The sequence below is a fragment of the Haliotis rubra genome, unplaced genomic scaffold (assembly GCF_003918875.1).
Source record: "Haliotis rubra isolate DU_JTF1 unplaced genomic scaffold, ASM391887v1 Scf229, whole genome shotgun sequence".
NCBI lineage: Eukaryota > Metazoa > Mollusca > Gastropoda > Lepetellida > Haliotidae > Haliotis > Haliotis rubra.
The window spans coordinates 404,937-431,301 of NW_025766325.1; the positions used below are offsets into that span (position 1 = coordinate 404,937).

General features: G+C 41.7%; 2 protein-coding genes across 3 annotated transcripts in view; both read left to right on the forward strand.

The window, feature by feature from the left end:
• LOC124277860 overlaps positions 1–26,365 on the forward strand; it is a 186,488-nt gene that overhangs the window by 100,665 nt on the left and 59,458 nt on the right. The gene's annotated exons all lie outside the window — the stretch shown is intronic.
• The window catches only part of LOC124277862 (polyadenylate-binding protein, cytoplasmic and nuclear-like), a 67,650-nt gene continuing 54,488 nt past the window's right edge, over positions 13,204–26,365 (forward strand). The window contains exons 1-6 of one of the 2 annotated variants that reach the window (XM_046713577.1): positions 13,204–13,266; positions 17,697–17,937; positions 18,110–18,161; positions 18,637–18,773; positions 20,654–20,756; positions 24,539–24,554. In XM_046713577.1, the coding sequence (XP_046569533.1) occupies positions 17,771–17,937; positions 18,110–18,161; positions 18,637–18,773; positions 20,654–20,756; positions 24,539–24,554 (475 nt within the window). In that variant the 5' untranslated portion in view covers positions 13,204–13,266; positions 17,697–17,770. Of the gene's footprint in view, positions 13,284–17,696; positions 17,938–18,109; positions 18,162–18,636; positions 18,774–20,653; positions 20,757–24,538; positions 24,555–26,365 lie in introns of both variants that reach the window. The other variant, XM_046713578.1, reaches the window with a different exon arrangement.

Genomic DNA, 26,365 nt, shown 5'->3' on the forward strand with positions numbered 1-26,365 from the left:
TTATGCATTCCACTTCTAAATGCCCATCAAAGATTTAAGTTAGTTCCAGAGGCTTCTTTGAGAGGCATAGAAAGTTGTAACTTGGTTTTTCTTCCAGAGGCTTTACTTGACTCACTCATCAATTACCAAGGGCTTAGGTCTTGGGGTGTACAAAGAACAATCCTTTACCATCACCCACCAGTTATCTCCCTTGTGGACATTTCCAAAATTGTAAATATTTGGAAATCTCATATTTCCAAAATTGGAAAGGTCTTGGAAACCTCATCTTTCCAGGACTTATTTCCTGTGGTGCGTTCCAAACATGCAGGCGCCGTAAACACGTGTGTCATAAACGAAGGCACCATAAACAAACGTGCTGTAAACATACAGGCACTGTAAACAGAGTGAATGAGTTTAGTTTTACGCCGCACTTAGCAATATGCCATCTATATGTACTTCAACCTAATAACTAAAATCTTTCAAAGATTTCATTTGGGACATTCTTCAGAGATTGGAAAAAAGTAGACTCGGCAGCCTTTGCTATACTGGATTCGAGAAATTGGTGTGTTGTAAAACCCAATCGGACATTTCATCGATCATTACCACCCGAACCAGTTTACTTGACCAGTAGTTTTCATTTTTGTAAGATGCACTATTCCAACTGGACACTTTGGCGATTGAGATCATGACCATCGATGATATTCGTGAACCAAGGCAGCGACCTTGACCACCCGATTCCAGTCACATCTTACCACATGCATGGAATGACTGAACGTTATTTCTAACCCATCCAAGTTGTGTATTGCATATTGTCATTAGCAGACAGGCAGGAAGACACATAGGTGTCACTGAGTTTTGTCTGTGACAAAGGCATATCTATATCACAGTTAGAAATTCTGACAATGTTATATAATGACGTTGCATTTAAGTATCGAACTGAGAAAGTGACTCAGTAAGAAGGTAAATCGGTAAATCGGTAACCTACTGTCATAACATATAAAAAGCTCGCGCCTGTGAAATATCAACAACAGTCAAAACATTAGAAAAATAGCTCACATCAAAGCCTACTCCGAGTACTCCCCGCCAGCTAGGGTTTCCGTCTTTAAATATCGAACGCTTCACTGGTTGACATATAGCTGAGTAGATCTAGATCCTTAACAAGGTTCTTTTATGTACCGAGTAGATTATTTACTATTAATTGTTGCTTGTGTACACAACCAAGATTAGACTACTCCTGCTGACGACCTTATAATCCGGGAATCCCCGCTTCAAGCTGCGCGAACCTATTCACTGCGCATGCGCCATGAGCGCAGTGCAGCACAGCTGTTGAAACCACTTTCCCCCCCAGCTGGGGTGAATCGCTTGACCTACGATTTCGTGTGTTTTTTTACATCGCGTTAGTAAATAGTGAAGTTTTGTTTGTTTGGTTATTGATTCCGGTCGTACAAAGAATTTGTCTAACTCTACGAGGTGTCCAGTTAGTAATCGAGCGTTGTTCTACACAATTGGGGTACGATGACATGCATTACCAACGTCAGTGAGTCTGACCACCCTGTCACGGCAAGCATGGGTTGCTGAAGATCGAATGTTTTTTATATATAAGCTGGAGTTGCTGACAAACTAAGTGGGTTTTTGATACACTAAATGATGTTCACTCGGGCTGTTAATGGGTCGTAGACGACTTCAACGGCCAACCCATGCCGACAACGGGCACCACGTAGAAGGATCTTATTGCCCATTATTGCCCGTCGCCAGCTCTAAGATTAGTTTGTCGGTATTTTCGTTTTTACTCTCAGGTAGACCGTATACCCTGATGTTGTTCCTTCTACCATACTGGTAAAGCTCATCAATTTGAGAATCCTTAGATGCAAGCCTCTCGTTCATGCCCTCAATCTTCCCTTCTAAAACTTTGATTTTAGTAGAGTTTTGTTGAAGAGTTTCCACTAGGGGGGCTAATTTCAGATCCAGAGTGGCACTAATTTGAGGCATAAGAGCTGTGGCAAGAGTTTTACTCAGTGATTCCAATACAGATGGTGAGTTTAGAGTCTCTATAAGCTGTTGAGTAGGTACGGTTGCCATGTTTGTCTCTTCGGTTTCACTGTCACAATGTAAGAACACCGAGCTATCAGAAAACGATCTAGTTCTTTTGCCAAGTGTGTCTGTAACGCCCAGTATTTGTGAGTCCGGTGAGCTGCGACGCCGTTTTGAGGTTAAAGGGAAGAATGACATGAAACTTTAGTGCTGCGGTTTGTCCAACTTTGTAATGTGGAGCCTAAACTGATTTATTGTCAAAAGCGACAACATTAATGTTTATCAGAGTCTGCCATTGGACCGTTTGGTTGCTTATAAGAGTTGAAAGTCACTTGGAAGTGATATGTTTACTCACTCAATAGCATGTCATCCAATATGTCTCCGATATGAAAACCATGGTGTCCACACAATCCATTTCAGTTAGCACAATATTTTTGCCATCCGTTGGTAGATTACACACACAAGGGTAGTTATAATGTTTCTATAACAAATCCCCATGTATTTCAATAATCCTCACAGTATTTTCATTGATTTAGGACATCAATGTGGGAGCTCAGTGAAACCATGTCTTGTCGCATCTCCCATCATGCACCATTATGTCTTTATACATATATTTGGCTCGTTTTCTCGTTAGGTTTGGACCAAAGGTCGACGTCCTTAATTTGATAAGAAACAATATACAAATTATCTTCCCTCACTGTTGAGAGAAGCACGGCATTATTCGTTCGTTTTTTAATAATTTCATCTGCATAAAAGAAGGGATTATAAAAATATGAAACAAACCTCATACTCACACATACATATTGACCAAATAATGTTAAGTTCTGACAGCTCAACACAAAACAATATACAATCAACCCAATTCAATACATTATATCTTTCACCGCCTGTGCATGCCACGCGGGACTGAGAGACAAATGTCTCAGGTGTATTAGAGCGATAATCACATCGCGACTTGTCGAACAAACCTACAACTCGACCCGCGAAGGTCCAGGTTAGAATATTGATCTTCAGTAACCCATGCTTGTAGTAAGAGGCGACTAACTGGATCGGTGGGTCAAGCTCGCTGACTTGGTTGACACATGTCATCGGTTCCCAAATGCGCAGATCAATGCTGAAGATGTTGATCACTGGATTGTCTGGTCCAGACTCTTTTATTAACAGACCACCGCCATATAGCTGGAATATTGCTGAGTGCGACGTAAACTAAACTCACTCACTCACCTACAACTCAGATTTAAATAACTTGCTTCCATAAGAAAAGCAAGATTTATGGATGTCAACTTCTTTATTGTAAATAACACGATGTTGCAGAGGGTAGGCTTGTCCTCATCAGGTGAAAATCAGGTCACAATAAAGTTGACATCCATTAATCTTGCTTTTCTTATGCATTCCACTTCTAAATGCCCATCAAAGATTTAAGTTAGTTCCAGAGGCTTCTTTGAGAGGCATAGAAACTTGTAACTTGGTTTTTCTTCCAGAGGCTTTACTTGACTCACTGTTCAATTAACAAGGGATTAGGTTTTGTGGTGTACAAAGAACAATCATTTACCATCACCCACCAGTTATCTCCCCTTGTGGACATTTCCAAAATTGTAAATATTTGGAAATCTCATATTTCCAAAATTGGAAAGGTCTTGGAAACCTCATCTTTCCAGGACTTTTTTCCTGTGGTGTGTTCTAAACATGCAGGCGCCGTAAACACGTGTGTCATAAACGAAGGCACCACAAACAAACGTGCTGTAAGCATACAGGCACTGTAAACAGAGTGAGTGAGTTTAGTTTTACGCCGCACTTAGCAATATGCCAGCTATATGTACTTCAACCTAATAACTAAAATCTTTCAAAGATTTCGTTTGGGACATTCTTCAGAGATTGGAAAAAGTAGACTCGGCAGCCATTGCTATACTGGATTCGAGAAATTGGTGTGTTGTAAAACCCAATCGGACATTTCATCGATCATTACCACCCGAACCAGTTTACTTGACCAGTGGTTTTGTTTTTTGTAAGATGCACTATTCCAACTGGACACTTTGGCGATTGAGATCATGACCATCGATGATATTCGTGAACCAAGGCAGCGACCTTGACCACCCGATTCCGCCAATCACATCTTACCACATGCATGGAATGACTGAACGTTATTTCTAACCCATCGAAGTTGTGTATTGCATATTGTCATTAGCAGACAGGAAGACACATAGGTGTCAATGAAACAGACATTGAGTTTTGTCTGTGACCGAGGCATATCTATATCACAGTTAGAAATTCTGACAATGTTATATAATGACGTTGCTTTTAAGTATCGAACTGAGGAAGTGACTCCGTAAGAAGAACGTGTGGTGAAATAGTCCAATGACATTATATAAACAGTTAAATCGGTAACCTACTGTCATAACATATAAAAAGCTCGCGCCTGTGAAATATTAGCAAAAGTCAAAACATTAGAAAAATAGCTCACATCAAAGCCTACTCCGAGTACTCCCCGCCAGCTAGGGTTTCCGTCTTTAAATAACAAACGCTTCACTGGTTGACACATAGCTGAGTAGATCTAGATCCTTAACAAGGTTCTTTTATGTAACGAGTAGAATATTTACTATTAATTGTTGCTTGTGTACACAACCAAGATTATACTACTCCTGCTGACGACCTTATAATCCGGGAATCCCCGCTTCAAGCTGCGCGAACCCATTCACTGCGCATGCGCCATGAGCGCAGTGCAGCACAGCTGTTGAAACCACTTTTTCCCCCAGCTGGGGTGAATCGCTTGACCTACGATTTCGTGGTTTTTTTTACATTGCGTTAGTAAATAGTAAAGTTTTGTTTGTTTGGTTATTGATTCCGGTCGTACAAAGAATTTGTCTAACTCTACGAGGTGTCCAGTTAGTAATCGAGCGTTGTTCTACACAATTGGGGTACGATGACATGCATTACCCACGTCAGTGAGTCTGACAACCCTGTCACGGCAAGCATGGGTTGCTGAAGATCGAATGGTTTTTATATATAAGCTGGAGTTGCTGACAAACTAAGTGGGTTTTTGATACACTAAATGATGTTCACTCGGGCTGTTAATGGGTCGTAGACGACTTCAACGGCTAACCCATGCCGACAACGGGCACCACGTAGAAGGATCTTATTGCCCATTGGAAAGGACACCATGTTGACAGTACTTGAGACGTGAAACTCGACTGTGTGTATTTTGACCAGGAAGATGGAAATTGGATAAACACACAAACTTGAAGAAATATCACATCAATTATTCTTTTACCTAATCTGCCTCACACACAAAAAATGTTCTGCTATGGATTTGTCATATAAACTAGAGTTCAAAATATTACATAACAATTCACAAACATAAAAATGAAGTGATAAAAGCATATTGAGCTATTTCACACACGTGCAGACATATCCTTTCCAGGAACAAACGGCGTAACAAGTTCAAGAATCGCCTAAACGTCGCAAAACATCCAAAACGGCTTTTATTGATGTGACACGAAATGCACGTGCATTGATACTGACGGTATGTGGCATCCAGCGTGACACATCAACACAGTATAGTAAAAAGAACACAAAAACATGCCACATTTGAGGCAAATCGAAAGAGAGAGAGGGAGCTGTCGGAATGGCCCGACTAGAAGCTAAGCACATCTTCATTGCCAGAACCTTCGGCTGCACCCGAGCAAATGTCAAAAGACAGATGCAACGAATCAGACAAACTAGGTGAGTGAGTGAATTTAGTTTTACGCTGCACTCCGCAATATTCCAGCTATATGGCAGCGGTCTGTAAATAATCGAGTCTGGACCAGACAATCCAGTGATCAACAGCATGAGCGTCGATTTGGGCAATTGGGAACCGATGACTTGTGTCAACCACAAGTCAACCAAGTCAGCGAGCCTGACCACCCGACCCCGTTAGTCGCCTCTTACGACAAGCATGGGTTACTGAAGATCAGTATTCTAACCCGGATCTTCACGGGTAGGAAAACTAGGAGTGGTCGACCATGTGTGACATGATCGGTGTCATGTCGCCACTTTTATTAATTAATCTAAGAAATCGTTTTGTCGAACGTGTTGAAAGATATTCCGATATAGTTCATTATTTTTTGTTTGTTTTATTTGTTTGTTTGCACTCAGCAATATTCCAACTATATTGCGGAAATCTATAAATAATCGTGTCTGGGCCAGGCAATTGCATCAGTTTCATCGTGTAGACGACTGAATTATATCACAGGGGGTAAGCCTTGTCCATGCTCAACCGGAAGTTGGTTGTCATCAACTACCATTTCCTCGGTAGACAGTCGATCCCGGTAGAGATTGAGTCCCAAACTTCGTATGATTTTGATATTTCCAAGTAGTAACTGTTTATGAAATCTACTTTTCTTATAAACTGAAAGGTCATTGATTATAGAACCAATATCATTTGGTCATGACACATATTTTGTTTACATTTGAAGCATTTCTTGACACACCTTTCGGCGCGAATCGGAATAGCCGAGAAATCGACCACTTTCGACGTCTTTACAACATAATCAATTGAATTTATTTCGCGTATTGTGCATGTTTAGGCATCTTGTCAACATCTGAGGTGGAGAGGGGGTTCTCCCAAGTGAAGCTAGTTGTGACTGAGCACAGGAACAGACTAAAAGTCAGCAATGGCATTGACATGGAAGTAATAAGAATATGTGTCCGTTACCGAAGGATTTCCAACTATCATTTCATTTTAGGTATATGTTGAACACCAGACAGTCTGAAAATAAACATTTCATGTAAGTATTTACCGTATTTACCCAATTACACGAACTTTAACTACTGTAATATGATTCTCAGAAAATGTAGTAGGTACTCTCACATCAATCGGAGCATGGTCGCTGAAGTTGACTTGAAGGTCAGTGGGAAACGCCACTCAACTGACTGACTGACTGAGTTTGGTTTTACGCTGCTTTTAGCAATATTCCAGCAACATCACGGCGGGGGGACACCAGAAATGGGCTTCACACATTGTACCCATGTGGGGATTCGAACCCGGGTCTTCGGCGTGACGAGCCAACGCTTTAGCCACTAGGCTACCCCACCGCCCCGCCACTCAACTGAAGGCACTGCAGTCAATGTTTGTATATACAGGGGACAACATCTACATGTCCGGATTTCAAATACTGTTGTGTCACAGAAATTTCTCCGCAGTATAGAGCGTAATGCGGCGTTAATCTTTTTGGCTTGTTTCTAATGCACACAGTTTATTATGTTCCATAAGGAAAAAGTCCGAGAGCGATACTATTGGTGAGGGTCCTTTCGTGAGGTTCGAGATGTGATCGGAAAATGTGCCCAATGTCAACGAAAAGGAGTTCTGAAAAAGGCAAAGAAACCATTACGACCGATTCAGGTTCCAGAGAACGCTTTTAGTCAAATTGGAATGGATATTATTGGGCCACTGGAACAAACTAAGGCGGGTAAATGCTCTGCTTTATCTTTTACTGTAGTGCAACTTCCGGAATTTGACGTGATTGTTTTACAACTGTTATTTGACTGTATATGTAACAAAACTTGAATTTCTTACACTTCCTACTGTTGATATGACATCTTCTTATGTATTCTTATGCATGCGTCTTTCACCATAGTTTCATGCATGCATGCATGCATACACACATACAGATATACAGCTAGACATACCCACATACAGAGAGAGATATGCTCACATACAGACAGACGGCATGCTCACACATACAGGGCCGGGGCGCTCAGTGATAACAGAGTCTGCCTACAGACCGTAGTTTGTGGGTTCGAATCGGGCAGGGGCACCGTTTATTTTCTGTTATAGAGGACACTTAATATTCATCTACACCACAGAGTAGGTCGCAGTTTCACTTGCAAAAGTCGGTAATATCATCTTTGCTTCGCCAGTAGCAGCTAGCCGTTGATCGGAGGTTTCACTATATCACTTAATAACATCATTGATGTAGGCTATAGTCCAGCGGGGAAAGTCATATCGTGTTAGAATTGGAAATCTTTTATTTTTGGCGGCCATCTTGGACGCCATCTTGGATATTTCGGAAAATAGTCCGGCTTCAAAATCGGACCTAAGCCACTATCCCTCAAACTGACTGTCGTGAGGCAACTGTTACATGTCCTACTGCAATCCATTTGCTTTTCATCAGATAATAGAAGATTAGGCTTTATGAGTATGCTAGGCTAACTGCTTGTTTTCATACTAGATGTTATTCTTTTCGGGGAATCGGTTTCTCTTGGTCTTCACTGATCACACCTAACTAATTGGTGCGAAGTGGATCCTCTGCCAAACAAGTCTGCAGATCAAGTCCATGACTGATTTCTGTAGACATGGAATCTCCCTATCATCCGCAGACTGGAGGTCTAACGGAAAGATTTAATAGAACTCTTTGCACAATGTTGGTAACAACTATTGGCATACCGGACAGCAGAACAGAAGTCAACAAAATCTGACCCAAAAATCTGATATGGTAGAAAGGCCAAGCTTCCAGTCGAATTGATGATCCCAACTTTTAGTGCCGATACTGGTGAAAATAAAGCTTTGAAACAATGGACAGATGCATTTGTCCGTTTGAAAACTTCACGGAAAGCCTCACAGGAAACAGAAACGCTATCATGACAACAAAATTGACAAGGACATCTACCAACCAGGGGATTTGGTGATGTTACATAACACAAGAAGACTCTTGAGAAAAGGGGGAAACTTCAGTAAATATAAACTGGTCCATACAATATTAATTCTGTGATGAAGAATGGCAATTACAAACCTGAAGGTCTAGCATCATCTGTCAAAGGAAATAGGCTTAAACTTTATCGAAATTCGTCAGTACCATCACCACCCATGGACACTTCGTCATCCAAGCAAGGGTCATCATAAGATTTCACACCTTCTGATTCACCCAAGCAGACTAAGAGAGATACAAAATGGGTATGTCCACTGCAGCTCCATAATCAGAGGAATACACATGTACACATTATCTTTAAGACAAGAGGTACATATGCATCTTCTTACAGAACAAGGAAATCTAGATCTGTTCCCGAAACTAACGAATCTGTCCACCCAAAACCTACTACGGGGGATGTTTCTGATGATTCCATTAACGCAGGTTGTTCTACACATGCTACAGAAACCTCTGTTAAAGGCCCCTCAGTGTCAGCTTCTAGAAGTGATGCCGAGGGTAGACCTATGAAGTTACCTCCTGAATCAGAAGATGTAGATGACTTGGAGAGGGATAGGTTTTCAGATAAGGCTTCATTTCAATCTGAGGATGAACACCTGCCTTTGAAAAAGAGGAATGTGGTTAATTCAGAGGATGTGCTGTACACCCGCACTGAGCAGAGAACGGCTACCGTGTCTTCCATCCAGTAGACAAACTGTGGCAGCAAGAGAAATCTTCATACTTCGGAATTTGTGTGAAAAATCCCATGACAGTTGACAGTGAGAGCTAAAAAGAAGTTGACATTTCTGTGAACCCATTAAAACCGTGCCAGTGCGAGGTGATGGTAATTGTCTCTTTCGAGCCCTAAGCTATGTAGTATTTGGTGTTCAGACCTATCATGGAATTGTACGAGACTAAATCTTGAATTACGTGACACACAATCAAGACCAGTCAATAACTACACGATGCTTCACACGAATATTTTTGGAGCTAGAAACTACATCCCGAAAAGGAACATTGACTATGTTTCTGAGCAAACGTTGGATTGAACGTTTGTCCAGATCCTAAGCTAACTGTGTCTATCAGAAGGATTGTCGGTGTGACTACAATAATCATCAAATGAGATCATTTTTGGATAGATTTCCAGACTGCGTGCGTCCATGTGAGTGCGTGCGTATATGTGGAGACCTATTGTAATCGTTCGGATTATTATTATTTATTATTCCGCCGATTTTTGTACCAAACATAACTCCTAAACCAATGCCCGAATCGTTTGAATAAAATCACACAGATGCGCAACGAGGTGTAGATATTCCCCTTAAAAATCTCTAAGCTCTAGGCCCAATAACAAAGAGGAGATAATTCAAAATTAATTCCAAAATTTCAACGTTTGACAGCAAATATCTCAAGAACTAATTGTTCCAACACTTCCAAACCTCTTGTACAGATGCACAATTGAATTCCCAACAATTTGGCCTGGACGGGTCAAGTCGCTAAAACGTACCGTTTGGTAGTTATTTTTGTTTTCAGTTTTTGGCCATGTTTTTCAGCAGTTTTCTGAGTAGTTTGCTCCCAAAATGAGCAAATTCTGCACAAAAAGTGCCAGTATGGTAGATGAAGGCTTGGTGATTCCAGAACACTGATTGTTTTGACCGTAGACCCAAGAACAACTGAGATACAGCCTTTTAAAGAAGGAACTATTTCTTCGCTGGAACTTCTTAAAAGGTACATGACACCCCACCCCACCCCACCCCCTGCGACCCCTGTATTTGGAAGATCCGCTCGCCTGTCAAAAATGTGTTCTGGCTCTGTTTTGGACGATGATTTCTAGCCCTCAGATGCAATAGACAGAACTAAAGCCAAGGAGCCCACATCGTTGCTTGCAATTATATTTCAATGTTGATATGTATGAGTATCTACTTGTGTACATTTGACCGATTCCATCAGTCAGCAACTTAGTGGTACTAATACTACTACATTATCTTAATACTTACTCATGAAACTTCCAAAAATTAAAAAAAACATACGCTGTACTCATTCAAAAGAAACGGATTATATTGACCAACATGCTTTTGTGATACACGTGATAATTCCACTCTCTGCGGGATTTGACATGCAGCGTATATAACATTCAAGGATCGCTGACAAAGTTACCAACATACTACTGGTCCATGTTCAACAGTACAAAAGTACTCTCGGGACCGCCTCCGTGGTGTAGTGGTTAGAGCGTCCGCCCGGAAAGCGGAAGGTCGCGGGTTCGATCCCCGACCGCGTCATACCAAAAGACGTTAAAATATGATACTTGTTGGTCCCTGCCTGGCGCTCGGCATTAATGGGTACAACAAGGACTGGTCGGCTCGGAGTCAGTATAATGTGTCTGAGTTGGGTATTCATGCTTCACTGCGGCATGGTATCTCGGCTAGCACTATAAAGCCAGCTTAAGTCTGGGCTAGTACAAGCAGCCGCACACACACATACACACGCATGCACGTCGTCATATGGGCGAAATATTCTCAAGCACGACGTTAAACCCAATTTCACCTCACCTCACCTCACAAAAGTACTCTCGCCATTAATCAAAGAGACATATAGACCTACGATAAGAGACCTACATCAGAAACAATGGCGCCATGGCACGGTAGTTCACTTGAACATTCACGGAAACGTGCATGAGAGAGTTTAAAACAAAAAACACCACCAAACCCGTAACATGATATTCATGAGCTACGTATTGCTACTGAACAAATTCCAGCTGAATCGCTGTGAAAATAAGCCACTAATGAGACAAGATGGCAATTTTATAATGAAGATAAAATGCGATGAACAACAGAACCCGTACTATATATGTTGAGTCTTACTATTCAGCACCTACATAGTAAATTTCAGCTGAATTGCTGCAGAAATGAGTCACAAGTCAGTCAAAATGGCATGTTCAATATGGCCGCCATAGCGGCTATAGATGGCGGGCATATTTGAAATCGAATCTGAATACTCCGAACATTCTTTAGTCTCCCAAGGTTGAGGAGGATATTGGAAAATGTTCAGCTTCACCAGTCAAGTAGATAATACTTTCATAGAACATTTGTTTAAAGACATAACTGAAAATAAAGGCCGTTCCGAATTACAGACAGACTGATATTTTATTCAGTTATAGGCCACTGGCCCAAAATACATTCATAGATATGATAAGAAGTAACATGCGTTTTACATAAAAACATCAGAATCTCTTATTTTCCCAACATTATATAAATATAGGCATAAATTATTTATAACATTTATGTTTGTTGAAGTTATTATGTTTATAAAATTGTGTTGTGAAATAGGATGTTTAAAAGCTTATTCCTTATATCTAGGTAGGCTTTACAATAAAGTAAAACATGTATTTCATCTTCAATTAAATAAATATTAATTTTGTGGCAGAAAGGACAGAATCTTGAATCATATAATAAGGGACATTGTTGTATCTACCTGTCTCAGAACTAAGTTTAAATTTACCACAACTAAATTTTGTTAAACATGGGGCAATACCTAAACTGAGATAAGTTTCAACATTCAGGAGGGACTTGAAAAGCGTATAATTAGAACACTTGGTTGTATTATGAGTACCAATCTTGTGAAAGATTATCAAACAATCTTTGCTTGAAAACAGAAATGGTGAGGTAAAGCAAAACCCGTAATGCATGTGTTGAGTTTGCTATCTGGCACAGACATAACGCCTTTAAGTTGATTCACTGCAGACATTGGGGGCGAAAATGACGTTTTCAATATGGCCGCTGTAGGCGCCATATCTGAATTTGGATAGGGATGCCTTGGTGTCTTCTTGGTTTGGAACATGTATGTCAAGTTTCAGCTTCATCGGCTAAGTAGTTTCGGAAATGATGTTTACGGTGTTGCACGACCCACGTCGCACGAAGATGAACATGCAGCTCACGACATAAGCTCATGAGGATTTTATTCAGGTGAGCTAAAATGTGTCCATGTTCACCATCCAACCATAGATGCCCAGTACGTTGCATACACGTATATATTTACTTGACCTTTCAATAATTATTAAAAGTATGTTAGAAACAGCTATTTTTTTTTATAGAAACAGCTATTTTTTTATAGCGAGGGTCATTATTCAACGAGGGTATCTTTTCAATACGTGACCCGGATTATTTTTCAGTAGCAGCTGGGTGATTTTTTCAATGTAAAAAAAGACCCCTGGCGTTGAAAGGTGAGTCATGGCAATAATTCAATATGAAAAAGTACCCGCCGGGTACCTTTTCAACGCGGGTATGTTTTCAATCCTTTACCGGCAACAACCTCAAGTTATGGTTTTGTTGCAATTAAAATGTCATATTGCATCAAGTATTCTATCATTAATAAATAAAACTGATTTTCTCAATTGAATTAACTGAAAACAACAACAATAAATGCTACAAAATTGATTCCCTTTTCAGTTTTGTGTTCACCTTCAAAAAGAGAACCAGAAACTCCTCCACAACATAGTCACATTTCCGTGTCAGGAGCTTTGAATCTGTGCCGTGTGCACACATGGTACTTCCGGTCTGCAATACGAACGCTGAGTGTATAAACCAAAGATTTCAAAGAGGTATTTGATCATGTTTGGTGAGCCAAATAGATGTTGACAGTTTCGTGTAGATATCATACTGTTCATGTCTTGTTTTATATTCACAAACAATGTCATGTTTTTGACAAACTCGTCGTTTTTTGCGCCGATTTTGATAGAGGGCCGAAATTATGAATATAGAAAGCATGTTTGTTTATCCACAGTGCAGGGGGTTGTAACGGAAAAAGACCGGACTAGCATCAAGGTATATTTCTCACTGCAGGGATCCTATGTAAAATGAACACCCCGGCAGTGAAAATATATACTTTGATGCTAGATTCTTGGCGTTACACGCGCCTGTGAACCACAGTATACTGGGACTCTCTATTATGGATTCTCTATTATAGCGGGCTCTCTGTTGTCGCGGCACGCGAAAACATCGGGAAAGCAGTAAACACCACGCCCCGCATCGGCTGTTTACATATGCAAATTACGTAACATATATTCAACGTCATTTATTTCTTTGGGATGTCATGTCTAATCGTAGAAATATAGTAAAGCATTCATCTTTTCAGTAAGTTCTGGAACATTTTGAAACTAGTATGACCCCTACTGCCATTACATCTAGTATGAATCAAAACTTACTTCGTCAAGAATAATCCTGCGACAACTATAAGGTCATTTGCATATTTTCCGTGCTAAAAATATAACAGGAAGTGAAAATTATGCAACTTAACTCTACACACGCCAGCAACTTGTATGGTACCAGATTCTCCTATTCTCGCGGTAAAAAGTTTTCTGCCGAAATCGCCCATGCGCGACACTTAGCGCTTGATACATCACCAACTGGTAACTAGGGAGTGGCCCAAGTCTGTGAGTGATCAAAATCTTGCAGTGTCACGAATATTGGGGGGTTTATACCAACTTGGACATATCATTACTTTTCCCCGCCCTTTCCCGTAGGATTCCTCTTGCGTACACTCAATACAGTTAATTCCTGGTAATACCTCGAGAATGGGAGAAGCCTCGTTTCGTCAATGGCGGATGGCATTGTTTATTACCGGGCTCACGAGTGGTACTTCACCTGATGGATCTGACAGCTGATAGATGTAGATGTTGGAGAAGAAGGCCCTTCATTTAAAAACAACAAGCATGAATACGATAAGAATGGTTTATGTTTTTTTCAGCCGATATCCGTAAGTACCACAAGAATAGGAAACGCCTTCCTACATTTTAAGGCGGAAAAACAATATTTTCTAACGTTTTTTGTTATCTTGTATCCAAATGAATAGAAGTTTCAGATGTTTAGGTTAAAAACATGATGCTATTACTAATTTGAATGAAATTCCTAAATATTTTTTAATGATCAAACTATTTAGATTCGTTAGTTGTCTTAGTAAACGTTTCACAGTGTCATCTGCTTGTACCCATGCCATAGTAAGAAAATAGCAATACCGCGATAATAGAGCGTTGCTTCAATTTCCGGGTTCAACGAGACAATCCGAATTGCCGCAATGGTATTAAACGAGTTGCAACTATGTGTCATATTATTTGAGACAGAAAAGAAGATTAAACATCTGTCATCTGAAAATATATATAAATGCTAAATGTCAGTAGCCATTCATAATCCCGATGGCGACTATATTAACTACCATGATAATAGAGGGTCCCATGATAATAATATCTGTTTGATGCAGCACACTAAATATTCACCCCATGATACAGCCCTGTTCATCTATTGAATCTGACTGTTCAACACTTTCTCAACAAACACCTTAGTCATAGTTGAAATCAGCATGATCAGAAGTAGATACTTAGTTTCTGCCCCTATGCAACTGTTTAATCCCAAATGCCAGTTTGGGTACAGGTTGCCCAAACCCAACGGTTCACTGTGCCAAGTTGTGTCACTTTAGCACTCCAGAAAGAAATAATCATTAGCCCATTTTTTTCATCCTAATTTAGCCTTGATGATGTCTGTAAGTTTGTCAGCACCGTAGTAGTGTTTGTGGGTTTAACTAAAATGGAAAATGCCTTCAGGCCACTTCAGCGGTTTGGCCGCCATGATAAGCATCTATTAAGCTGATGTGCTGTTAGTGTTATACAACTCGAATATTGGACCATTTCAATTTAGACCTCACTTCTACTACTCAGTCCAAGTTATACTTTTTCTGTTGGATACAAATCCGGATAAGGTGTCGAAACCTACAGACCATTATGGGGTTTTAGAAATAATATGGCAACATGTTAAAAACACTGCAGTTGACACTGGGTGATGTTAGACAATGAGTGTATGGTCTGGTATATCTGCCATTTCTCTCAGATTATGAGTCAGGTGGCATAGTTACATGATAGAGTTAGACTGATCTCATGAACACATGGTCATTGTGTTGTCATCTGCTACATACTACTATTACTAGATATGTTTGTGATCATTTTCTTGAATTTGCATATTACCAAAACATTTAATAATTGTTTAATAGGAGCAACATAGATAAGTTTACCATAAGTAATTTTAAGCCTCTGATTGCCACTTTTACATGGAGACATGCAGCTTTTAAGTTGTTTCCTGTCTTTGTTTCTGTTCAGGGATTGGGAAAGGCATGGGCCATGGGCCATTTGGCACGTTAGAATAAAAAATGGCCCATTAAAATAGTTTACTATTGATACAAGGGCAGTGGCCCATTCTAAATTAAGAAAATGGCTAGTAATCCTGAAAATGGCCCATTGTCTAAGTTCTCTATCCCAATCCCTGCTGTTTCAGCACTTCTATATTATCATTTTGTAAATAATTTTACTGTACAACATTTTCTACAAATTGAGTACAATTACAGTGTTCATTCTAGCCCTCAGTTATGTGGGCCAGCAGTAAAATAGTGTGGATCATATCAAATTGGTGTGACTTGTTAGCCATACATTACTTAGTAGTTACTAATCTGAGTTCACTTACTATGTTTGACTTCAAATACAGGTAAGGTCAACAATTTGAATAAGAGAAACCTAACCAAGATTTTTCAACACATTTATTAATTCAAGATGAATTTGAAAACCCCCCCAACTGAAATGAACACTTGAACACTGAAATAAGGTATTCTCAATAGTATTTAAAGATCACAACTCGATACTTTAACAACAGTGACAGTCATTATACAGTGAAACCGGCACACCACGGGACCGAGATAAAATGCTGCTTTGGACAAAGTGCCGGATTGGACAGTGATGATCATTTTCCATCCTGGCTGCCATTTACAATCGTCAATCTCTATAGTGTATTGGATTAAGGGACCTTGATTGGACTGCTCATGTCCATGCTGGCTTAGAGCATTTGATTCACCGCAAAATCACTACTTCTGGATTATCTAGTGTGCCAAGAGGATTAATTAGTGTATTGGAATTTAGGGTCCTCTCATACCCATGCCGGTTTAGACAGTATTAATCACAGTTAAAATTGCTTGTTGGGACCGTGCTGGAGTACGGAATAGACAGGTGCCCGGATTAGACAATGTTTTAATGATCATAATATTGTTGTAAAATGGCAACACCAAAATTTTATGCTGGTTTCGAGAGTGTGCCGGATTAGACAGGTGCCGGTGCTGGCAGGTTTCACTGTACTTAAAATCATGGTAATGATGGTTAACATAAGCCAAGGGTAAAGCTGCAACATCATATTTGAAAAACACGTGGACGTGATCCATGGTCCTGGTATTTCTCCTGGGGCCCATCCTCTTTATGGTTATTGTTGTCATGGTTGTAGGTTGTGATCTCTGTATCTTCAGCATGACAAGAAATGGTTTGCTTCATTGTCAAAAAGAAAGAATTTTCGATTGACATTGGCATTTGGCAGCCAGTGTGTTCCCATAGCAACAGAAGTATGAAACTGCTACAAGCAACGTGATTGGATCACTCAAAGAAACCAACTAAACGCATAAGATTTTCTCCTAACACTGATTTGTAAGCTTTGCACTGCAGTTTGAAACAGCTTAAAAGTGTTTTTCTGAGTTCTGGGTAGTCAAAACATTAACAGCTCATTTCAGTGAGGGAAGCTAGTGAGTTATTTTACAATTAATGTTTGGAGTTTTGCTTGAGTTGATTTGTGAAAACAAGTTTGTAATGCATTCAGATTTATGTTTAATTCTGTGTGCACCAACACACCCCGTTAGTACTTTTAGAACACACCATATTAACCTTTAGTGAGCGAATGATGCTCCAGGGTTTGGAATGAACACTGCAACTACTGTCAATTTGATTTCATTTGAGACTGATGAATTGCTCACCTGAATAATAAAGTTGTTTAACAAATGATCATTATTTTTATTGTCACTTTTTGCTATTTTTTACAAGGGGGACCACTTGCTGGTTGAACAGCCAGGTAATCAACAAGTATGTGTAGTGAAATTTCAATTTAACACAAGCAACTCGCACACTTGGCTGTTCTACGAGCAAGTGATGACTTCAAAAATCGATTATGGTTTCAGCGGTCGATCCCCAACTGTAGGCACGTGGAAACCCCCCTGATGAACGGTACAGCGAGATTGAGATAGATCCTCTAATGATGAACATGAATCGGCGCCAACGTCCGCCAATGTATCGGCGCCAACGTCCGCCAATGTCCCGAGTCATGCCAGGTGGTGGTCAGACTTTTAAACGGCCGGCACAGTACTCAGGGGAAGATTTTACTGGAGGTCCTGATGTCAAAAGGTCATGTTTTAGAACAGGGTAGGTGTTATCTGTCAGTGTTTTTTTCCTTGTGGGAGATACTGTTTATCTTAGAAACTGTAGGATTGATAGATGTGATATATATTGCTGTTATATCAAGCCACTACAAAATATGTAACTTGTAACATTGCTGTCAAGGCAATGTCATCTTCAATCTTGATGTTTGTTGCAGAGGTTTTCCTGTCAAGGGTCAAGGTCAGCATGCAGACGGGAGGTGTGGAATGGTGAGTTTAGAGGGATGGTAGTTCTTTCAGAGCGGTTGAACCTGCCGTTTCATGATTAACACTAAGCATTTCCATACTGTTACTCTTGGGATTCCAACTATTTCGACATCAGTTGTTGTTCTACATTACATACCACACTTGTCCACATACCAGTATAAACCCGTGAAGATCCAGGGTAGAATTGGTCATTAGCAACCCATGCTTGGCGTAGGAGGCGAGGTTAGGGTGGTCACGCTTTTTGTCTTGTTCCTTGTTGTGTATTCATTATTGTCTTAGTTGACACATATCATGATCACTGTACCCCAGTTGCTTTGATAGATGGCCATCATGTTGATGACTGAATTGTCTGTTCAAGACATGATTATTTATTGCCTGCTGGAATATTGCTGAGTGTGGCGTTAAACAACACACAAACATACAATCCTTCCGCCCATTCATCTATTCATACAACTTTCTATCCTTTCATTTGCTGTAGACTGATGCGGCTGATAAGTCAAGGACATTTTTTGTCTTCAACCTGATGCTGAAGACGACAACATCTGACCTGTTCAAGTACTTCGTCAAGTTTGGGGACCTGATGAAGTTTCATGTGTTGACTAACGCTGTAGGAAAGTGAGTACAACTTAGGAACAGACTGCATGAAAAGTCACTCAGAATCTGCATTAAAATGAGTGAAATAGTAATAGATAACATCCTTGCCTGTAAATTTACTGGCTATTTTCAAATTTCACTAGCTGAATTAGGGCCTGTAAGTCTCAAGAGTGGCTACTTCTGGTACTAGGTAGGTTCCCAGTTCCCTTTGCGTGTGCCAACTTTCAATATATGAGACAGGATTGAGCTTACTTCTGATACCAGATTTCCAGTGACAAGCGAAGATTCATCAACCAGTTCTGGTTACAGATTGCCACAAATGCCACTTCCTAGACCGGACCAAGTGTACAACCATGCTGTTGACAGTCGTCATAGTTGGCTAATTTGGGGTTTGTTAGATCGGAAATTTGTTTTTCCTGCAAGGATTATCGGTTCCTTACTGTCAACTGACAACCATGAAACCATTTGAAAATAATGAAACATTTGTCAGTACTAAGGTCTTGCGAAGTGCCGTGAGCTGCTTACGGGTCTTATATATGACAATATACTTTGCCAGGAATCTGATTCTGCATATGTTACAATAAAGACAACTCAAACTGCAAATCAGGTCCTAGATAATATAAACAGGTGTAACTGTGATCCATCAAAAGCAGTTGCTTATGTTATCCTGATAGAAAATTTGCTTGGCATTGGCATGTGGACAGGAAGCTATTGCGCACACTGTCTACGTTTATATGAAATGACAAGACTTTCTTTGCATGTGTTAGCCTAGTGGTTAAAGCATTAGCTCAACATGCTGTAGACAACGTTCAGTCCCCATGTTATTTCAGGGATTTACCTTGAGTCTTGTACTTGAGGGTCTCCGGGACTCATACTCTTAATTTTCAGGGATTGTGGACAACAAAATGGGGGTCCCAGACACTAAAATATTAATATTAATACTATGTTGTAATGTTCTTCTAATTCAGTTACTGTTATTGTATTTTGTATCATAATCATCACGTCATTACAGAAATTACATTGCAAATGATACCATAAACCGGCTTGTAGCAGTCTCAGTGATTACTTATTGTTGCTTGATCAAAATCAATTTCATTGTGTCTGTTGTCAAGTTTAATGCGTATAGGACGCAGGAATATATATTGCTGGAATATTGCTAAAAGTGCCAGAAAACCATACTCACTCACTCACTCACCCCTTGATGTGCTGATGTTAATGAGGATAACCTTGGAGTTAATGTTTTTGTTTTGTTTTTTGTCCAGTATACTAGGCTGGGATGGTAGGGTAGCCCAGTGGTTAAACCATTCACTTGTTATGTAGAAAAAATGGTTTGATTCCCCACATGGGTACAATGTGTGAAACCCATTTCTAATGTCCAGCACAATGATGTTTGCTGGAATATTGCTAAAAGGGGTGTAAAACTAAACTCACTGTAAACTAAATTTGAATGGTGGTCAACTTGACTCTATTTATCCTGTTTACCATGTTTATGAAGTATTTCACCCTCTTACACCCTTCATATTAGGGTCAGGATGCTTTCCAAAACATTTACTTTGTGAAATAAATATTCCTTTTTGGTTTGTTTGTTTGAAATGTTACATTACATTAAAACTTTGCTTAATATGAATATAGAATTAGACTCATGAGTAATTAATTAATTAGTGTGTGCGTGCGTGCGTGTAAGATCAGAAAGATATTAAAGTAATACAGTTTCCAATTTTGTGTTTTCATTTGACATATTTGTGGCATGAGGCAGGAAAAATATCTGCTTTAGGTTAAAATGGGACCGAAGTCAACACTGTCTGAAACAGCAGGATTTTTCATGTGGGCAGATTTGATAATTTAGCAGCCTGCAGATTGGTAATAGATGTAAGAAACTTACACCTACCATTGTAATTCAGGCCTTCAGGATCAGGCATGGTGCAGTTTGTCAACGAAGAGGCTGCTGAGGCTGCTTTTGCTGCTCGACCACACTTCATCCACAAGAAGCAGGTCATTGTGACGGTGAGCTCAAACATACTTGTATATGTGTATATACTATCAAGTAGATGTCATGATTTGTCTCTCTTAGATTAGGTCCCTGTACTTCTAGCTTGCTAACCTGGGGGATATGCAGCTCAGGTACCCTGTACACCTTCGTTGTCTCCCTGTGGGTTGTGTACAACAGGTCCCTAGTCCTCCATGCTTGTCTCCCAACGAGTTGTGGTGTACAACAGGTCCCCAGTCCTCCATGCTTGTACCCCTGTGGGTTGTGGTGTAGAGCAGGTCCCCAGTCCTCCTTGCTTGTCTCCCTGTGTGTTGTGGTGTACAACAGGTCCCCAGTCCTCCATGCTTGTCTTCCTGTGGCTTGTAGTGTACAGCAGGTCCTCAGTCCTTCATGCTTGTCTCCCAGTGGGTTGTGGTGTACAACAGGTCCCTAGTCCTCAATGCTTGTCTCCCTGTAGGTTGTGGTGTACAACTGGTCCAATTCACTCCATGTCTCCCTGTGGGTTGTGGTGTACAACAGGTCCCCAGTCCTCCATGCTTGTCTCCCAGTGGGTTGTGGTGTACAACAGGTCTCCAGTCTTTCATGCTTGTCTCCCTGTAGGTTGTGGTGTACAACAGGTCCCCAGTCCTCCATGCTTGTCTCCCAGTGAGTTGTGGTGTACAACAGGTCCCTAGTCCTCCATGCTTGTCTCCCTGTAGGTTGTGGTGTACAACTGGTCCAATTCACTCCATGTCTCCCTGTGGGTTGTGGTGTACAACAAGTCCCCAGTCCTCCATGCTTGTCTCCCAGTGGGTTGTGGTGTACAACAGGTCCCCAGTCCTTCATGCATATCTCCCTGTAGGTTGTGGTGTACAACAGGTCCCCAGTCCTCCATGCTTGTCTCCCAGTGGGTTGTGGTGTACAACAGGTCCCCAGTCCTTCATGCTTGTCTCCCTGTAGGTTGCGGTGTACAACAGGTCCCCAGTCCTCCTTGTTCGTCTCCCTGGTGGTTGTGGTGTACAACAGGTCCCCAGTCCTCCATGCTTGTACCCCTGTGGGTTGTGGTGTACAACAGGTCCCCAGTCCTCCTTGTTCGTCTCCCTGGTGGTTGTGGTGTACAACAGGTCCCCAGTCCTCCTTGCTTGTCTCCCTGTGGGTTGTGGTGTAGAACAGGTCCCTAGTCCTCCATGCTTGTCTCCCTGTAGGTTGTGTTGTACAACAGGTCCCCAGTCCTCCATGCTTGTCTCCCTGTGGGTTGTGGTGTACAACAGGTCCCCAGTCCTCCTTGCTTGTCTCCCTGTGGGTTGTGGTGTACAACAGGTCCCTAGCACTCCATGTCTCCCTGTGGGTTGTGGTGTACAACAGGTCCCCAGTCCTCCTTGCTTGTCTCCCTGTTGGTTGTGGTGTACAACAGGTCCCCAGTCCTCCATGCTTGTCTCCCTGTGGGTTGTGGTGTACAACTGGTCCCCAGTCCTCCTTGCTTGTCTCCCTGTGGGTTGTGGTGTACAACAGGTCCCTAGCACTCCATGTCTCCCTGTGGGTTGTGGTGTACAACAGGTCCCCAGTCCTCCTTGCTTGTCTCCCTGTTGGTTGTGGTGTACAACAGGTCCCCAGTCCTCCATGCTTGTCTCCCAGTGGGTTGTGGTGTACAACAGGTCCCCAGTCCTCCTTGCTTGTCTCCCTGTTGGTTGTGGTGTACAACAGGTCCCCAGTCCTCAATGCTTGTCTCCCTGTGGGTTGTGGTCTACAACAGGTCCCCAGTCCTCCATGCTTGTCTCCCTGTTGGTTGTGGTGTACAACAGGTCCCCAGTCCTCAATGCTTGTCTCCCTGTGGGTTGTGGTGTACAACAGGTCCCCACTCCTCCATGCTTGTCTCCCTGTGGGTTGTGGTGTACAACAGGTCCTCAGTCCTCCATGCTTGTCTCCCTGTGGGTTGTGGTGTACAACAGGTCCCCAGTCCTCCTTGCTTGTCTCCCTGTTGGTTGTGGTGTACAACAGGTCCCCAGTCCTCCATGCTTGTCTCCCTGTGGGTTGTGGTGTACAACAGGTCCCCAGTCCTCCATGCTTGTCTCCCTGTGGGTTGTGGTGTACAACAGGTCCCCAGTCCTCCATGCTTGTCTCCCTGTGGGTTGTGGTGTACAACAGGTCCCCAGTCCTCCTTGCTTGTCTCCCTGTGGGTTGTGGTGTACAACAGGTCCCTAGCACTCCATGTTGTCCCCTGTGGGTTGTGGTGTACAACAGGTCCCCAGTCCTCCTTGCTTGTCTCCCTGTTGGTTGTGGTGTACAACAGGTCCCCAGTCCTCCATGCTTGTCTCCCTGTGGGTTGTGGTGTACAACTGGTCCCCAGTCCTCCTTGCTTGTCTCCCTGTGGGTTGTGGTGTGGTGTCCAACAGGTCCCTCCACTCCATGTCTCCCTGTGGGTTGTGGTGTACAACAGGTCCCCAGTCCTCCTTGCTTGTCTCCCTGTTGGTTGTGGTGTACAACAGGTCCCCAGTCCTCCATGCTTGTCTCCCAGTGGGTTGTGGTGTACAACAGGTCCCCAGTCCTCCTTGCTTGTCTCCCTGTTGGTTGTGGTGTACAACAGGTCCCCAGTCCTCAATGCTTGTCTCCCTGTGGGTTGTGGTGTACAACAGGTCCCCAGTCCTCCATGCTTGTCTCCCTGTTGGTTGTGGTGTACAACAGGTCCCCAGTCCTCCATGCTTGTCTCCCTGTGGGTTGTGGTGTACAACAGGTCCCCAGTCCTCCATGCTTGTCTCCCTGTGGGTTGTGGTGTACAACAGGTCCCCAGTCCTCCATGCTTGTCTCCCTGTGGGTTGTGGTGTACAACAGGTCCCCAGTCCTCCTTGCTTGTCTCCCTGTTGGTTGTGGTGTACAACAGGTCCCCAGTCCTCCATGCTTGTCTCCCTGTGGGTTGTGGTGTACAACAGGTCCCCAGTCCTCCTTGCTTGTCTCCTTGTTGGTTGTGGTGTTCAACAGGTCCCCAGTCCTCAATGCTTGTCTCCCTGTGGGTTGTGGTGTACAACAGGTCCCCAGTCCTCCATGCTTGTCTCCCTGTGTTGGTGGTGGTACAACAGGTCCCCAGTCCTCAATGCTTGTCTCCCTGTGGGTTGTGGTGTACAACAGGTCCCCAGTCCTCAATGCTTGTCTCCCTGTGGGTTGTGGTGTACAACAGGTCCCCAGTCCTCCATGCTTGTCTCCCTGTGGGTTGTGGTGTACAACAGGTCCCCAGTCCTCCATGCTTGTCTCCCTGTGGGTTGTGGTGTACAACAGGTCCCCAGTCCTCAATGCTTGTCTCCCTGTGGGTTGTGGTGTACAACAGGTCCCCAGTCCTCCATGCTTGTCTCCCTGTGGGTTGTCGTGTACAACAGGTCCCCATGTCTCCCTGAGGGTTCTGTAGAATGGGTTGCCAGCACTGAATGCTTGTTGTCCCTTCCTATAGTTTGAACTTTTGAATCCTATTCTTGCATCACATCCTAGAGGGGAACCATTTTCCTGGTATGGACTTACTATTCGTGGAATTATTAAGCACAATTTTGGTTTGTGACAACTATTTGCTTGAGATTTTGGGATGAAGTAGGTTGCTTATAACCTTTGCTTGTTGTAAGAGGTGATTTACATCACGTGGTCAGACTCAGGGTGTTAGTTGATTTAAAAGACATGGCTTGTTCCCCAGGATGTCAGTCTGGTACAGAGTCAGTTACTTCCACGACAGGCTGCCAAATGTGACAGTGACATTAGACAACATGTATTATGAAGGGATTACTGGTTTTCCTTTTGTCAAAACTGAAAATTCTGATTACAACTTTGTTTCTTATTCCAGCGTGATCGACAAAATGGTAAGTTATCCAGAAACACGTAGAGAAACTACTTACTAGTTGTAGTAAAATATGTATATTATTGATGACCCAAAAGATTTTCCATGACACAACTTGTAACATAACGATTTCTTCCTTGGAAGCGAGGTTGTGGTCAAAGTGACAATAATATTGTAAGTAGTGTTACATTGACACCCACCCACCCACATAATTGTTATGTTATAAACTATGTCATACGAAATTCTATTGGCCATCAATCAAATACATATTTTACTACCAGTAGAAAGTAGTTTTGATTTTGTAACTCTTTTAAAACAAACCTAAATAGCATTTATTCTCAGACTGGCAGATGTTTGTGACAGGGCGCCGCCATTTTTAAAAATCGTGACGTCACGGGCTAAAGTCTGGAGATTATGGTTTGTTTTCATCAAGTTAGAAAATCAAAACTACTTTCTACTCGTTGTTAAATATGTATTTGAATCATGACCAAATGGATTTTGCATGGAACAACCTGTAACAAAACGATTTCTTCCACGGAAGGGAGGTGGGGGATCGAAGTGACAATATTGCGCGATAAATTTCTTGCTACATTCACGTGGTTAATGTCCACTCACCAGTATGTAGATACTAGTCAATGTACAAGGGTGACAATACTGTGCGATAAATGTCTGGCTACATTCACGTGGTTAGCGTCCACTCACCAGTATGTAGATACTAGTCAATGTACGTCTTTATATTTGATCTTATAATCCTAACTAGTTTATTATCATACTTGTATGCATTTTGAAACTTAATAAAAAGCAGGCGATCTGCTGATACTCATAGTGAATTTATAACAGGACTGTAATATCTAGACAGTTTATAGATTGCCAATGGGAATCATAATTCGCACACATGCCCTTTAGTTTGGCATGAAATGCATGTGGACCTGTTTTTTGGTAAATATCTCTTCATCCAATGACCCAATCAATCTCAAACTGTGCAAGTGGATGTTTTGTCAGACAACCTAATCACATTGTAAATCACCGATTTTATGCATTTGTATTAAAGAATCTGTCTATGTAACTGTCAACAAAATAAACAGCAGAACGCAGAAGGCTTGCAGAGGGAGGGAGCCGATGACCTGTAACAGCGGCAGTGTTGGGTCATAAAGGTCAACGTTCGTCAATGTAGGTCAGCTATGCTGATGACCCTGATGTCACAAGAATCTAACTTTGGGTGCCTACCTTTTTGTACAAGGTTTTGTTTATTGGTTGTTGGTTTACTTTTCACAATTTTTAGCATGATGTTCTTTTTCATGCCAAGAGCAAAAATTGTACGTTTCATGTAGTCCGACACCTTATAAATTGGCTTGCTACGTTTGCTCTCTTTTAAAAAACAATTCAACACATTTCTAATTAAACGTTTAGCATCATCTGAATAAGCTTTCATGATGACAGCTAGAAGTAGTCAATGTGAATGATCCAAACGATCTAACACTGTGCACAGGTAACTATCATGAACTGCACGTGCATTTACCTTTATGACTTAACACTGCCGCTGTTACAGGTCATTGACTCCCTCCCTCTGCAAGCCGTCTGTGATCTGCTGTTTGCATTTTGTGGGGGGTATTAAAATGGACTGTCTGTGCGTGCACATAGATAGATCAGGTGGTCTACTGGTGCCTTTTGGTAGTTTTAGATTTCTGAATAAAATATTTTTGGTGTTTCCATGGCAACAATTTTCACTTTAACTGAAATTGGTGGTAGTGCTCTTTTCCGCAGCAGAACTTAAAACTGTTCACTGTTCCATCACGAAATTTCATGCATAGGTAGGTCTAGTGGTGAACTGGT